At 33.3% G+C, this 17,449-nt stretch overlaps 1 protein-coding gene across 1 annotated transcript; it reads left to right on the forward strand.

The window, feature by feature from the left end:
* The first annotated feature begins 1,433 nt into the window (after positions 1–1,433).
* Positions 1,434–17,357, forward strand: LOC128181086 (retinoblastoma-associated protein-like). Its single transcript, XM_052849354.1, has 28 exons — positions 1,434–1,581; positions 2,269–2,392; positions 2,590–2,648; positions 2,768–2,863; positions 3,352–3,480; positions 3,789–3,824; positions 4,010–4,095; positions 4,920–5,027; positions 5,158–5,246; positions 5,579–5,650; positions 6,005–6,114; positions 9,438–9,494; positions 10,274–10,361; positions 10,533–10,706; positions 10,970–11,084; positions 11,298–11,449; positions 11,540–11,590; positions 11,779–11,882; positions 12,481–12,644; positions 13,002–13,066; positions 13,360–13,437; positions 13,615–13,719; positions 14,275–14,418; positions 14,663–14,700; positions 14,926–15,049; positions 15,405–15,517; positions 15,854–15,940; positions 16,525–17,357. Exons 1-28 carry the CDS (start codon positions 1,517–1,519, stop codon positions 16,568–16,570), a joined length of 2,679 nt encoding a protein of 892 aa, XP_052705314.1. The 5' UTR covers positions 1,434–1,516; the 3' UTR covers positions 16,571–17,357.
* The last annotated feature ends 92 nt before the right edge of the window (positions 17,358–17,449 follow it).

Genomic DNA, 17,449 nt, shown 5'->3' on the forward strand with positions numbered 1-17,449 from the left:
AGACCTGTGAAGACCCTTTTTCAGACCATATTTACTATAGGGTGAGTTAACCATGCATTGGAGTCCGACACATGCCTCAGTTGGATCGGACAAATTTGGTTATAAATATTCAAAAAAATGTGCATGCGCTCATGTGTTGTTCCGTATATTCCTGAATAAGAACTAATGAACTTTATCATTATTTAGAATTTGACAGTCACATTGTCAAAGAAATAGCAATATGAGCATCGTAAAATGACGTCAAATACGCCATCATTGATAGTTATGAAGAGTTTACACTAATGCATTATTTGAATGTTGTGCATTTGATCGTGAATTAGTGAAAATGCACTCTCTGTGTAAAATAATTAGTGAGAAGTAAGTTTTGAAACAAAATTTGATTAAAACAAGTCCAAGAAATATGATCAATTACTGTCAAGGTTATTTTTGCCCCATATGTTCATTTCACCATGGATCGAACCCAAATTAACAATGCATCGGACAGTTTTCAATGCATGATTTCTTTTAATAATAAGGAGATTATGTGCCCATTCCTTGTGATATACTTTAAATGTGAAGTAAAATAAATATTTTAAAAAAATTGATACAAACATTTTCTTCAGACTACTTAAAATTTGAGTTTCACGGACACAGTCTTTTTAGTCCAAAGTTCTTGTAGGAGCTGGCACGATAAAGAACCCCTCATGATAAATATTCCTTTAAACAGAAACACTAGCTAGTCTAAATTCCTATCTGTTAATTTGAGGATTTACATTAAAAGAAATCTGAATAGCAATTGAATAAATTTATTGTTCCGAACCTTTGTATTTTTGGCATTAAAACCAGAAAATGTTGTTATTTTTAATCTCTACTGTTTATGAGCTGTCCGATGCTTGGTAAGTATTGTCCAACCATTGTGAAATAGTTCAACACTTCATTAATTTGCTTTATTTTTCACTTTTTTAATAATTTCACAAATATTTCTCCAATAATTAAGCAAGGAGAAAACCTGTAACTTTTAAAACAAGATTTATTTATATTTAGACGATATTTGATGCATGAACTAAGGGGAAAACCCAAAGGTGTCATGGTGAAATCACCTTAAAGAAAAAACGAAATAACAATTACACTTCTCAGTCAATTCTATTTTTTTTCAAGAATTGAAAAGTTTATATACATGGAGGCTTGGTCCACACTCAAAATATGATTGATCATTTTTATATATATATATATATTTTCATTTTTATTCGAAACTACGACCACTTCCTAACGTTAAAACTCCCACGAGTACATGCAGTACTTTGATTTTTGATTAAACTGGGATTTAGGGAGGGCTTGACATTTTTTTTTCCCCACGACGGTATGCATTTACGGCATACACAACACATGTAAATGAATGTTATTTGTAAAGTGAAGAATTTTGGACAATAAATAATGTCCAATGAAAATTCACCAATTTCTTTTTCTCTTAGTTTAACAAATGGCGCGAAATTAGAGAATGGCGTTGTATGTAAACAAAAAGATTTGCTTTTGAGTCATGTCTCAAAAAGAGGACACAGGGGAATCTCAGCGTGTTCCTGAAATGCCATTGGACACAAATGGGTAAGTTGAATCATAATTGTGTGGTTTTTCTTTGGTTTCTCTTATAAAAGTTAAAAAATATAAACGGTCTCGATCGGTTCAGTAAACCAGGTTTGGACGGGTAACAATAGCCCATTTAGGACAAATTGGGTATGACTATTGTTCCACAAATGAAAATTTTGAAATAGGAACTTTTATGTAATTCCACTTAAGCATGCTTAAGTACACACATATCAAATTCAACAACTTTGCTTCTAGATTTTCCTTATGCTAAAGCCCACAGTTTCAGTTTATTAGATTGGTCCTGGAGAACTTTTGGATCTATGATCCTTTCAAGGATCAATACCCTAAATAGTAATTTATATAAATACTTGTTTTGTAAAAGTTTATATTTACGTTAATGGGGATGTACTATACTTTTTTAGAATTAAACTTTTCTAATTTTCCCATGGCAAAATTACCATGTAACAAGTCATCCTGTATACTCAAAGTCAGCTGGTATACTCAAAGTCAACTAGCTTGTTTACAAAAACTGAACCACCCAATCCTTTTTCTGACTAACATGTGATTCAACTCCATGCACCCCTTGGAAATCCAATGAGGTGGTAAATCAATTGATTCAAGAAGCTGAATCCATTCCTTTAGCTGCTATATTTATTTACACAGTAATTTAAAAGCTTACAATATTGATGCTGAGATTTTTCATAGGTCTATTGAAGACTATGTTGATGTTGAATTGGAGAAACTGGCTGTTTGTTTGGCATTGCCTGGTCAGATAAAAAAGAAAGCCAACTCTGCCTTAGAAATGTTGCTCAATCATGATGAACACAAAGTAAGTGAAAAAAATCTTGTGGCTCTTTTTAAAAAACAAAACAAATTATTATGCTCATTATATATAATTGATCAATTCTTGAACATCTCTCAGTTACTGTTTTCGTTGATATATATTTATATATATATGAAAATGCTAAAGGAATACTGAAATATGATTATTATTATTATTACACTTAATATATATATATATTGTAGATGATCTCAAAGTCTAGTGCAATAGTTTGTGCAATATATATTGCGGCCATTGATATAAGGTATTGTACTTTCTTTTTTGAAAATGTATAAAGATTCCTTTACCTCTTATGAACATTTATTTGAAGTGAAATCTGTATTGCAACTATATGTACTATAATTGGTTGCATTTTCATTACAGAATGCCGTACGGGCCCTCTGATCCCCAACTAGAGATTGGGTACTTGGACAAACCAGAAATTACAGTTTCAGATATCATACAGAAATCCCAAAACAGGTTGGTTAAATTTTTTAAATCTCCTTTATCTAAATACCCAATATAAGTTTCGCATATTTATTTGGCTTCAAGGACTCATGTTATGAAAATTAAAGTTTACAAATCTCTCAAAGGTTTTTTTCATTAAAACATTATTGAAATATTGTTGTTAAATATGCAATAAACATGTGCCTGCATATAATATTTTAATCACTTATAACCATCATTTGTTTAAAGGCAAAGTTATACATGAACTGGTATTAATCTTTACAAAAGTGAATTGATATTGTTAGTTTAAAAGACCCGTTAGAAATAATTATCCCTCTTGTTTAAAAACTTATAACAAATCTGTTCATAATTAAATCATGTGATAAAAAGTCTTGCTGATTACTGAATTGCTTGTAGCTTACACATATAAATAATGCTTAAACTTGTACTTTAGTTGAAGAAGTTTTAAAAATCTTACATTTGAGGCTCTGCAATGTTGACAATTACTTGCTCTGTTTTAGTGTGCCAGTATTATTTAAATGGATGAACCATTTTCGTGACGCTCGTCTAAGCGAGGCGGTCAGATTTCATCTGAAACAACTGGAGAAAGATTACTGTGTCGTCTCTGCACTGTATCATACACATGAAAGGTATTTCTAAATATAACTAAACATTGACCTGTTCGAGCAAAATTTTGCACTTTCACTTTCCTGCGCTAATATGAGGAGCGTTTGTTAATTTACCGTATAAGGAGTGTTTGGTAATTTATGAGAAGTGTTTGCTAATTTATGTGGAGTGCACGCATCACTCCATTATTTCATGTCTGAGGTCTGTAATATTGATACATTAAGCCCTGATTACATCTCTTATGAGAATGCTAGCTAAAGCATTTCTTTCTAGAATTCACAACAGAATTTGACATTCAGTGTTTATAAGACCAAAATTTTTTTCTGTGCAGGCTGTGTTGTTCCATCTTTAAAGAAGAGCAAAGAGGGTATGTTTTAAAGAGATAAATAAATGTAACTTAAAATTTATTAAATGATATTGCAAAAGATTTTGAATTTTCATAATATTAATGTGAACTAAAGATTTTGGAAGAAAAATCCACGTTTTAAATTGCAGTAAATTTTTTATGGATTTTTCGATACTTAACAATTTTTGCCATTTTCTGACAACCAGGGAGACAGATGGCATTCCATTACAGACCTTAAGCTGTGTGAATGACAAGAAGCAGCTGTGTTGGGTGCTATTTCTTCTCGCCAAGGGTACTTGCCTTTAATTTTGAAAATTTTAAAAAGTTCTTAAAGAATTTCTCATTAAATATGTTGAGCTAAGTAAGTAGTCAGGTCTTGAATATACAATGTACATGCATCAGTATATGAATGAGAATCTAACCATAGACCGATAATCTTTATTGTCTCATTACCTCTCTGTATTTATTGACCTGGTTATTGTGAAGCACTTGTATACTAAGGCTGGGACGATACCGTACTTAGCCGATTCGGTACATATCACGATACATGAAATGCGATACGATACATATCACGATACATTGCAACTAAATGAAAACATGAATAAAGGTTAAAAATTTATTCAATCTGTCGATGTTTTTCCGCATGTCCAAAGTTATTTTGATATATTTAAAATGAGCGTTGCACAATTTACAAATTACTTTAGTCTCATATACACTACTTTTTCGTAAACAAGTAATCCAAAAGTAGCTTTCTAACAGTTTTGACAACTTTACGAGGTTTTCTGCGATCTTTGTACTTTCATATTAGGCGCGCAGACTAAAAATAGCCGATATATGAAGCTCGGATATTTTGGGAAAATCAAAAAAAGTTCGCTTAGGTATCGTATTAATGGTAAATGCATCGATCCAAATATCGTCAAAATAAATACCATGGTGCATCGGTGGATCGTCCCATCCATATTGTATGCTTGCATGTACATTTGTAAATCAGTAGAAATATTATGTCTCTTTGTGTAAAGATATGCATGTATATTGTCACAAGGAGACAGTTCTCTGCTTTGACTTGTCAAATCCCGTTACTCCATTTACAATTGTGTATGTATGTATGTATTGTAGAGAGATTGCTGACCGACTGTCAGATTGTGGAGGCCTTTTACATCTTGGTGTGCTGCTATGAATTTGTGCTACGCACCACACCTGGTTTCCAGTTGAATACTCCTTATGGTATGTGAAATAACTAAATCAAGTATCAAACATGTTATTGATTCTTGTACGCATAAATCTGTATTTTAAATGGTATTGGTAATGGACTAGCAGTGGTATTCATGTATTTATGTTCTGTATGCACTTGTAGATGATGTTCAGGTTTCAGAGGACTCGGAGAAACACTCAGGACTGATGTTAAAGACTCTTTGTGAACAGTTTGATCTCTCCTATGAAGAGGTAAAGTGTGTTGGATGGAAAGGAAACAAGGAAAATCAGATTCTGTAAATTGCAAAGAAGTTTAATATGTTAATTGATCATTGTTTGTAAACATTTAAGTATGTATGAATGTATTTATGTATGAAGAGAGTCATTCTTACAGCAGCCTAAGTAAGTTAAGTGCATTTCATGTTACCTGGTAATAGGAAAAAGAATTTTCCTGTTTTGAATTATTGAACTTCGATGTACATGTATGTATGCTACAAATATTTTGAAATGGTATGTAACTTTACAGATTTCCAAGATTTGAGGTAAATATCTTTTGGATGAACGTTATGTATTATCAATTTTAGGTTAGTCTTGTGCAGAAGAACAGAGTGGAACCATGCTTTCAAAAACTATTTAATGGAGACAAAAGCTTAGAGGTACTGGTGAAGTCAGAGAATTTATAAAAATAAAATGTGAAAACTTTCACAGGGAACAAACTTTGAAACCTTATAAAATTAGTAATTTGATTAAAAAAAAAAATACATCATAAATGTACATGCAAGAGGGCAGGGTTTTTTTTTATTCCTTTGTGCAACTTCTTGCAGATCATTAGATGTGATGTAGCATGTCACTGTGTTAATAGCCTCCCTTATTGTGTGTATGTTAGCCAAAATATGGACCTAAATAGAATGTAGAAAAATCTCTGGAAAAAAAATATTTAAAATGTATGTAGCAGAGTAGTTAATACTAACATGTGAAGGCTCAGTATTATGTATGTGTTATGATTGCAGCTAACAGCCCTGACAGAGCAGTATGAGAAGGACTACAGACAGAAAGGAGACCTGAATGAGTTACTGTTCCTGAGGAATGACCCCCACCTCCAACCCCTTGAACAGAATGGGTAAGGCCATGCAATACTGTTAAATAGAAAAGGCATGCTTAGGCAATGCCTGCAGTCCAATTCATGTTATGTATATTTATATAATGAAATACAGTACAGGCGACGCGGATCCCGTATTGGCCCGCGTTACTGTCACGGTATTTTTATCGTTCCCGCGATACACCATCGCGGTTTTTGATCGCGGTATGGATTGTGACCGTGATGACACCGCGACGGTGTGATTTACCGTTATTCCTGCTGCTGCTTGTTGTTGTAACTTTACCTGTACTGTACATTACAGGCAATGCGGGTCGCGTAAATCCACGTCAAATATGCGACTTCAGATTTAAGCATAACAGCTGCATTGTAAATAAATTGTGGGCCATATTATTATAAAATCAATAAATTATATTAATTTTATGAAATAGAATTTCATGAAATCGGAAACTACATTCGAATTACAGCATAACACGATTAATACGCTGTTAAATTTTGTGATGTGTAAATAAGAACACATATCTGTATTTGACGTGCTTATTTCAGTTATTATTTCTATTAGTTGATAATCCTGTTTTTATAACAATCTTAAAATTAATTATTTTCATTAGATGAACTCGTATCAATGCAGAGCAATTTCATCTTCTGATTTTATAAGTTGACACGCATAGCGCCGTAAACTGTCAATACAAGTGTATGTTTTAAATTGAGAAATGAACAAATGTCGGGAATCAACTAACAAATCTATTTTTCCATTCAATAATAAAATTATCATTCATATATAAAGTTGGTGCTGCGCTAAAGCACATGGAATCATAACGTGTTATGTCAGTATGCGTTCTTGTGTATACATATAAAGTTTAAGTCACAATCATTTTCTGTGTATACATGTAGTGATTAACAAACTTAGGGTAGAAAACGACATGCCCTTGAGGGTTTTCACACCTATTCACGACAAAAGAAAAAGTCTATATCGCGTACGGCTTCGTCTAATCGCACAACAACTTACAGGAGAGAGAGAGAGAGAGGAGAGAGAGAGAGAGAGGCGTTTAGGCGTAATTTAACGTACACTTATGTGAAATATACTAATACTAAATATTCATAAAATTAGTATTCATAAAAGAATATGGTACACTGTGATTGAATCCATCATGCAATTTCAAATTTGAGTCCACGTGCTGCACCTGTCAATCAAATCAGCCCGCTAGCTCTACCACGTGTTTCCTCCATGATAAGGTTTCGTTCTATTAGTTTTATTTTTAATAAAGAAAATAAGAAGTATGTTTTTTTTTACAATGTTCGTGATGCGTGATATACTGTGTTTGGAAAGTTTAATTCGTTGTGTTTTTTCTCTATCTCTCGTTTAGTTTATAATGGAGGTTTTTTGCGGGAAGGGACATCTTCAACACGTTTAGCGGTTAAAGAACGCAGTAAAATGAATCAATTATTTGATATAACTGTTAGTAATATTGTTTGATATGCATGTAGAATTCTTCTTGGTCAATCGTTACACAGATTATCTACCTGCCTCATTCCTGTGTATTCTGTGCGTTCAAGCGTAGAGTGATTTCCTGTCAGTGCGACCACCAGTTTCACACCTTTGTGTAAAACAATTGGGACTAAAGTCAAATAGAGTTAACTCCGACAGTCATAAAGCGGTGGGGGGGGGGGGGTAAAGTTACGATAACAGGAAACAGGTTTACATATTTGTAGTAGCTTTCAATAAGATTACATGTACATGCACACATAAAATGATATCAATACATTTACTGAAATGTTTTTTTATCGGCATGAAATATCAACAGCAAACTTCCAAAACATGTTCTTAATTTCTTTGAAATGTGTAAGAACATAAGAACGGTTTAACAACATTTCCTTCTCAAAAAAATTTATCTAGTTATTCTGTTGAGAGAGAGAGAGAGAGAGGCTCGGTCGCGAGCCAGCGCTAACCTCCGTCACGGCAGGTAGCTGGTACACCATCACGACACCATGACGTGGGATACCCACAATATCTTTCGATTACATAATTTTATGCAACTCTGGGTATCTCTAAGGCTCCTTACTCTCTATTTGTTATAATTCAATTCAGAGAGATACACGTTAATTTGATTTTTTGCATTACAATGGGGCGTATTCGAAGGTGGCAAAGAAGTTGATGAGAAAGGAGAGGCTGGTAGACACTCGGTATCTTCCATTTTTTGCAGCTTGACCCTCATGTCCTGCTCACTTCCAGTATGCAAGACCACAGCTCGATTGACTTCCTCAGGCCAGCCCCAGAACGCCCTACTCATTTCCACACTGAATATTCAAGTCAGACTGAGTCTTGTAGAACACACGGCTTCACACTTAAAGATTGTCGTCGCAAACGTAACGCACTAGGAAGTGGGAATCCTCGCGCAATGACAAACGACGAGCCATACATGTACCTAAAGTAACGCAACACAAATTCACTAGAACATGAATTCACAAAAAACATAGAAGACTTTGTAAGAAATGAACGGAAAGTGCTAAAAATACTGGGTTGGTAATTTTATGGGAAGCCCTAATTTTTAATCCCTTGCTCATCATTAGTTGACACGCATGGACTTCAACAGCAAACAATACAAATGTAGGGGGACCAATTAATTGTTAAGAAAACACAATCCCACTGCGTACAGTCACATTTATAATTTTATTGGCAATTAAAATCATTTCATTAAACTTTTAAATCTAACGACCTTTTTAAAATATGATAATGGATTCGAATATCTATTATTTGCAATTGCTGCACAAGTATTACATTAAATACTTTTATAATTTATTTAATAGCTATGAAATAAAAAAGATGAGTAAAAAAGACTCCAAGTATTTCGATTATAATCTCTGTCAAAATCTGGTTAAACATCGTCATTAAATATAAAGAAACATGCAATTTATTTGTCATTCGGGGAGATAACTCCCGCTTGTATACGATACTCTTCCATCGATAATTTTACTGTGGCGGGGACAGGTAGATGATGAGTTTACCGTGATGGGAACGCGGTATACCTGTCTCACCTGGCCGATCACCTCGATGTGTTTATACCGTGACGGGTCGCGGGAAACACGGGATCCGCGTTGCCTGTACTGTATGTTCAAATCAAATCATGCAATACTGTTTATGTTATACACAAGCACATGCTGTAGGGTATTGCTTTAACTTTTGTTGTTGTCTTATTAATTCAATTTTAGGATAAGATAAGAATCATTTTTTTTCTCAATTCTGAAATATTTTGTAACTTGCCTCGTTATATTTCGGAACTTTGTAATTTTGGTCCAATAACTAAAACAGATTGAGCTCAACTACTTCTTTTTCCTCTTAATCATAGCAATCTGTCATCACCAAGAAATGACGAGCCCGATGGACCACCCATCACACCTGTCAGGTAAGCTTTGTTTATCTGGGGGAGGAGGTGAATGCATGTATATACCAGTAGATTTTTGCCTGTTATCTTCTCTACGGTTATTAACATTTTTAGTCTCAATCTTGCACGTTATAGTGACTTGATAGAGAAAATAAACACATTGTCTGTGAATGGAGACTGTGTAGAGCCAACCCTCAGGTACATTTGTAGATTCCCTCCTTCCAATGCCTAATCATTCAATGGAGCTGGAAGAGTCCCCTGTTTTCTTTTATTCCTTACAAAAGCTTGATATTTTGAAAATATATTCAATGGCCATGGGTTGATGTTTTCTCGACTGCATTAACAAACTGCAGAATCTCCACTTCTATTAAATTGTCATTGAATTATTATGTATTGGAATTTTTATGAAATTTTGTAGTTTATTGATGGCTTGTTAAATAATAAAGGATCTTACTTTCGTTTGGAGTTAAGAAGTTTTTAATTGGTTTATGATCTTATTCCGTTTTATTATGCATGTGTATTTTGTCAGCACTGGCATTACTGTAAAATTAATTACTGGTTTCTTGAGAATATATTCTTTGGATTTGGGAAACTAATTGTTAATCAGTTATTACGTGTACATATATCGCTTTAATAAGGCAAGCAGATTTGAAATGCATGCCATCTGACAAGATTATCCTTTACAAGTTCAGAAATATAATGTACATTTACATGTAAATGTATATATTCAAGTATTGACATACATGTATGCATGTAAAGTGCCAAAAGATTTATGTGTGAAAGATGTGCTTACATTACAGAGCAGCTCTGAACACTATACAGAACTTGAAAAAGATACTTTTCAGCACTCGGGATGAACCCAGTCCAGACCTCTTAGTTCATTTTAAGGTAATTTTTACCAAAGGTGCTTTGGCTCTGAAACGTTAAACAACATGCATATAGAGTGACTTCATGTAGGAGTTGAATTTTAAAATGAATTTCTAAAATTTTCAATTTCTAAATATTGCTTGAGGCCATTAAGTAAAAAGGTAAAGGTGCTTGATTTTATGTTAAACACAGAACTGCTCTCAGAACCCAGTGTCGTCAATCAAAGAGCGACTCAGTGGTTTAGAGACAGTCTTCACCAACACATTCGCTGAGCAGACAGACAGAAACCAGACAGCCATTGCTAAGCAGAGATTTGTTCTAGCCAAGCGTCTGTATTACAGAGTAATGGAGTCCATGCTAAATCATGTAAGTATTGTGGAGTCCACAACTTGTCAAATCCTTTTTCATGGGAGAGCATCCATTGTTACATTTAAAGAACATGTAATGGAAATTGATTTTAATATGTAGTAGAGCTTTTATTTCACTACATTTTGAAATACATTTTAAAATTGAGAATGCGCATATTCATTCATAAGAATAGTGACTATGTATAGAATGTAATGGGACCATAAGTTGATGTATAACTATGATTTTTTTATGAACATTGACAATAATAATTTGTTTTGCAGGAGAGAGAGCGACTGTCACAGACAGATTTCAGCAAGCTGCTGAACATTGACACCTTCCACGTCTCGCTGCTGGCCTGTTCCCTGGAAATCGTGATGATGACTTACGGAGCTTCTTGTGAGTTTAGAAATTACATGTGTGTTTGAAAAAACACATACATTTTCATGTACAATATACATCAGTATGTTTGTGTTGAAACTAAAATACATGTACATGTAAAGATTTTTAGAAAAACCTCTCACAGAATATCCCATAATGAATGATATTTTTGCAACAAAAAATGTCAGTGAATTTGATTTTTTAATTCTCTCTCTTGTCACTTTAAAATAGGGAATGCTTCATTTGGGACTGTGTGTGCTGGAGATTCAAAATTCTCTTTCCCTTGGATAATACAGACATTTGGTCTCCATTGCTATGACTTCTTTAAAGTGCTGGAGAGTTTTATCAAAGCAGAACCAATTTTGACCAAAGAGATTGTGAAGGTAACCAATGTAATATTATCTACACCTTCCTGTCTTGTTTTATGTACTTAAAAGAATTTTGTTTTCAAATGTTTGGAATTTCATTTGTAGCACTTACAAAATTTGGAGAAAAGGATTTTAGAAGAGCTGGCATGGACCCCAGTAAGTATAAAGTGGACTTAGGTCACAAGAATGTCAATTCACACTTTAACTTTGAATTAATTCAAACTTGAATACCAAAAGAAGTGTTGATGTCATACAGACACATCTGATTTTCTTCTTAAAAAAAAATTAATTGTTTATTATTCTTATAATGGAATTCTTGGTATCCTCTGTTCATTGACTTCCAGGAATCCCCTGTGTTTGGAGCTCTGAGTAAATCTGAGGCTCAGGCTGTCCAGTTGGATCCCCCACCCCTCCCACCGGTCCAAGCCACTCTGTCCTCAGCTGACATGTGGGTATCTTAGTCAGAGTAAACCACTAATTCATCAGTGCTTTGTATAAGGAAATATCTTGTACATACATGAATAGCTGCGCATTCTGTTTCTCATTCTTTCTAGTTCTAACCAGTTTATTGATTGATCAAAACTTTCAGCAACCTAAAAAAGAAAAATCATGATTTGTATCAATTGTATGAAAGAATCATGACCGATAATTTTCATAAACTCTGATGTTCTAAAATTAGCTTGTCATGTCACGTGCTTATGAATATTTCAAAGTTGGGTGTTTATTGACTGGCCTGGGCAATAAATGAATTATTATGAATTTATATTTAATACTTTTCAATGCATTTGATTTATACTGTATAACTTGCAGAAAGAAGATAACTTTTTTAGCTTAATTGAAAAAAGCAAACATTTCTTTCTTTTAAAATTTTCATTTCAAACGGCATATATATTTTTAAATAAATCATTTGTCAAGAGAAACAGGTATTTATAATTTTCCTTGTACTCTTTGATTTGTACTTCAGGTAAAAAGGCTAAATGAAGCACATATACTTTCATATATACACATGTAAGTGTATTTATGAATTATTTATGATTTATGCCTAGGTATTTGTCTCCGATGAGAGTTGTGGTCAAGAGTAAATCATCTTCCTCCTTGAGTGGACAATCGCCTCAAAAAACAGCCTCCACTTTCTCAGGACATGAACTGCCCAGTCCTGACAAATCCATGGGAAAAAAGTCCCAGTCTCTGGCCATCTTCCTCAATAAAGGTATTGTATGTTGTGTATCAAGTGTTATCACTGAGTCAGAAGAGCTGTGGTTCAGATGAACAAGTTTCCCCTTGTGATAACTCATTTTCTGCATTTCTCTTTGATTACCAAACTTTTCTGAGGGTTTTTTTCCATATTTAAAGTGTATTAATCTTCATATATTATGAAATTTTAAGACAAATTTCTGATTAAATTATGATGAATTAGGAACAGTAGAGTTTGCTACATTTAAGTATAAAAATTGAAAAATAACTTAAATGTTTTTCAACTGGATAAACCTTATTGTATTTCAATTATTATGAATTTAGCAAAAGCAATATATTAATGAAGCCTAAATTTTGAGTTATTTTTATTCAGTTTGTCGGTTGGGATACCATCGGCTGGAGCAGCTGTTCTCTCTCCTGTTTTTACCCAAGGATATTGTAAGGACATATTTGTTATTTAGAGAAACTGCAAAATGGATGTTTTAAGCAGTTGAATGTCAACTTATCAAGGCGTTTGATGAATTTGATCATTTAAGAGACATGGATAACATTTTTAATATAGAACAGTATATCTGTTTATTTTGAAACTACTTATTGTGGCATGATATAAAGTGAAAAATGCTCATTTTCTTTGGAAGATTATTTTTTAATGAAATGTCCCTTATAATTTTGATGTACATTGTAGAGTGAAGGTTCATCTTACAAATTCATATTGTGTTCATTTTTAATAGCAACAAAGGATCTGGACTTGTTTGGAGTACTGTGTAACGAAAAGAACTGGTTTGCTAAAAAACCGCCATCTAGATCAGGTACAAATACATGTAATGATATTTAAATATGCAAGAAGTTTTAAAGTGGAAAAAAACCTGTATGAAATAGTATTAAAGGTTTCAATTTTTCTTTTTCTAAATCCACAAACAGGTAACATTATACATACACTTTGAGTGTTTGTACATTTACATGTGTTTATGTTTTTTCTTTCATAGATAATGCTATGCTCTGTGTATGGAATATGTAAGGTGATGGAGAGAGAAATTAAGTTCAAAGACATCATCAGGACATACAGTGAACTTCCCCAAGCAAGTCCTAATGTAAGTACATAAAAAAAGAGCAAGTTGAAAAATTCACAAGAAGCATGCAACATTGATCCACATGTGCACAGTAATTAAATTCTTAATTTTTGATTGGGTGTACCGGGGCTAAAATATTTGGTAAACACAATGAAAATGAAGAAAAGAAGGAAATATTTTGGAGTTTTGTCCATTTTTGACTAATAAAATATATCTAGAATGCCTACAGTCTCTCCAAAAACGGAGCTAAATAAGCTCTTGACCTCAATCTTTTAAACCTGTAGGCACCTTTCATTTACTAGATCTTGACCTTAAATGCACAATCAGAAAAATGGGAGATATTCAAATATATAGCTAAAATTGGTGAATTATTTGTCAAACAAGGCTGTTAAAGTAATATAACCAGTAAAGTTAATTCTGAAAGATTCATAGCGATACTATTTTTACCACCATGGATACATGTACATATACAGGTAAGTGAGCGGTACATTTGGTTGACATACATGTGCTTGTATGTTAGACTGGTCCGTATTTCAGATTGTTCTGATGAATTGATGACGCTAAATTAATTTTCAGGTTTATCGGCGGGCTCTGATAGAAGGATGTGAGTACGACTCAATCATCGTCTTCTACAACAGAGTCTTCATGCACAACATGAAGAACTTCATACTTCAGTTTGCTCCAACCAGACAGGTAAAAACCATAATCCACATACATATAGTAATAGATCTGTACGTAGGTAGCAATCATAAAATATCAAAGTATTAATATCAAAGAATTAAAGTGAAAAATTGAATGGAGAGGATATATGACAAAGGAATATGATGGTGGTATACATGTATTTTGTAGATAAAAAGGAAGGAAGATTCAGAAAAACACATACCTGTAGTATTGTTATTTTAGTATTGTTATTTTTTTAAAGTCTTCATTGTACTTCAAGTACATGATTTCTCTGCTATTTCAGTCCCCTGCTCCAAGGAATATTACCTCCCCTGTCTACAGGTGAGCTCAGATTTTATTGTTCGTCTTTTACTATCTATTATCAGTACAAAAATAGCAACCAAGCCTCTTTATCAATAAAGAAAAGTCTGCAATAAAAGTTTTGACATCAAATGTAGTAAGAACCTAATGAAATACAACAAGGAGAACAATATATGAATAAAATTTGTCTCTTCCTCACGCTGTGCTCTGTATGAATTGATAGCAGCATGTGATTTCTTCCTACAGCATAGCATCACGACGCAACTTTTACGTGTCGCCGCTGAAGGACTCCCCATTTAAACCACCGCTGTCCCCCAGCCAGATGACCCCCAGGTCCCTGCAGCTATACAGTTTTGGGGACATTAGCGGGGTAGGTCAATAAAAGAAATCCAGTGATGGAAATTCTGATCATCATACTAATTGAATTTCTTGATTGTGATGCCTTTAACCTTTTTCAACAAAATGCCTCTCATTCATACATGTACATGAAGGTAAACATCTTTCTATTTTTGAAATTAAATTTTCTTAATTTTCATTTCAGTAAATGTGATAGAAATAGTTTAAAATGGTTTTTTTTTTTATATTTTTTAATGAAACATGTACATGTACTTTATAGGCCTTGATGAAAAAAAAAATACTCAAATATTTTAGAATTTAATTAGCAAAATCCCCTGCAATTACAATGTAATTCAGCTCTGTGAAATAATGTTTTACTTCCTTTTCAGTCCAATGAGAAGCTTCAAAGAATAAATGAGTCCATGTTGCGAGCTAAAAATGGCCTCACAAAAACCACCCCCAAGAGCCAGAAACGATTGCACTTTGACCCCCCACCAGAAAGGTCTGGATCAAGTTGATAAACAGAAAAATGCTCTTAACTATCCTCACATTTTTTTCTTTAAAAGTTTGAATGCAATTAAGTAGATACTAATCTTGCATTCAATCAATTCAGAAAAGGTACTTGTGTATTTGTTGACCATTGTTTACCTATTTCAAAAGCCTTAAGGAACACATCATTTTAGCTTTGATAATGATGATCTTGTGCTAAAAAGTGACCAGCCCAGTGCTATTGTCATTAATCTGGAAGGTTTTACATGAATCTGTTATAACTTGTTTATGTACATGTACCTTGTTTTACAGTTCCAGGGCTTGTTTTATTTGTTCCCTTGTTTTACAGTTCTCCAGCAGCTACTCAATCATCAGAGATTCCTACCGTGGTAAAGAAGGTCAAGATGTCGGAAAATTCCAGAAACCCCCCTTCAGGGTAAGTTCCATGTTCATTCTTGGTTTGAAATGCATTCATATCTGTTATCCCCATCAATTTTTTGTCAAAATGAGTAATGAAAAACACTTGTATACTTATTTACAGATATTCTATGTTTGTAAGATATTAGTGTGAATAAATTTTGCTTAACTAATCTTTAAAAGTTAACAGGATATTATCACTTTTTCTGAAAGGTAACTGTGACACCTTTTGAATTTTTCTTTCTACATGTGAGCTCCATTCTCAAGTAATGTAAGATTAAATAGATGTACTTCCGGTATATTTACCAATTGATGTTTTTATTTTGTTCCCTCATCATAAAGATATAAAATATATCATAAAATCTGACGCTGATGTCATTCTGCATTTGGAGGGGCTGTGTAGCAGTGCTGGCACTGGCTAGCACTTGCCAGAATTTCTTGGACAGAAAATTAATTCTTGCAAGGACTCGCAAGCACCTGCTCTACTGAACAGGCTTCTAGTAACTGTTGTGACCCCAGCAGGGTCAGATCAAGGCATTTTCACAGTTCACAGATTTTATGACATACTGTGAGGTATATTATGAGTTTTCTTTTCATCTACAGGACAGAAGAGAATGGTGGGGATGACTCCCAAGAAACTTCCCGGTGACTTCCGATGAATATTAGCTTGTGAATTTGGTAGCTACTTCTTAGTGTCTTATCATTGTTAAGGTATTATTACATCAGTAAGAGATTAAATATGTGTAGATACATCATCTATATATGAACATGTATATCAAAGTTCATTTTTTTAGGAATGTGAGATTTTTGTTGTCTGAACCAAAGTATTTTTTAGTACATGTAAAACATCAATTTATTTTCATGAAAATGATGACATTGATGTTGTAAAAATAAATTTGTTTAATTTCCTTAAACATTTTTAATATCATGTGGTAGAAACCAAAGAATAATCCATTAAAATGTAAGAAAGTTTTTAAAAAGAAATGAATTCATTTTCTTAGTTTTAATTCTGTGTGATGTGAATATTAATATGAATATCCATTGGCTGTCCAATTGTATTACTAGTAATGAACATACATGTACTACTTAAACATAGTAACATGAAATCAAGATAAATTTTGTCTAAAATAGATGATTTTTCTGCACAGATTGTTGATGTGATGAAGATTGTAATAGTAGCTTTGAAGATATAGACGGTTTGGGTTGTGTTATGTAATCGTGAACCACTACAATGTGAACATTATTTTATTTCTTGATCATGTTACCTTTAGTGAGATTGTCAGTTTTAATTAGGTCTTTATTTTAAATTATTGAGTGTTATATATTAATTTGTAGCATTGTTTTTTTTCTCCGTTTTATCATGATCACCAATGACTTTCAATTACAACTTGAAATGAATTTGTTAAGTTTTGAGTCAATAAAAAATATTTTTTGTTTTGGAAACTGTTTTCTTTTGTTTGAAAATTGTCTAGATACCAAAGAAATTGTATTGGGGATACGGGGGAAGGCATTACCTGGGATATGAAAT

The sequence above is a fragment of the Crassostrea angulata genome, chromosome 4 (genome assembly GCF_025612915.1).
Source record: "Crassostrea angulata isolate pt1a10 chromosome 4, ASM2561291v2, whole genome shotgun sequence".
Classification (NCBI taxonomy): Eukaryota; Metazoa; Mollusca; class Bivalvia; order Ostreida; family Ostreidae; genus Magallana; species Magallana angulata.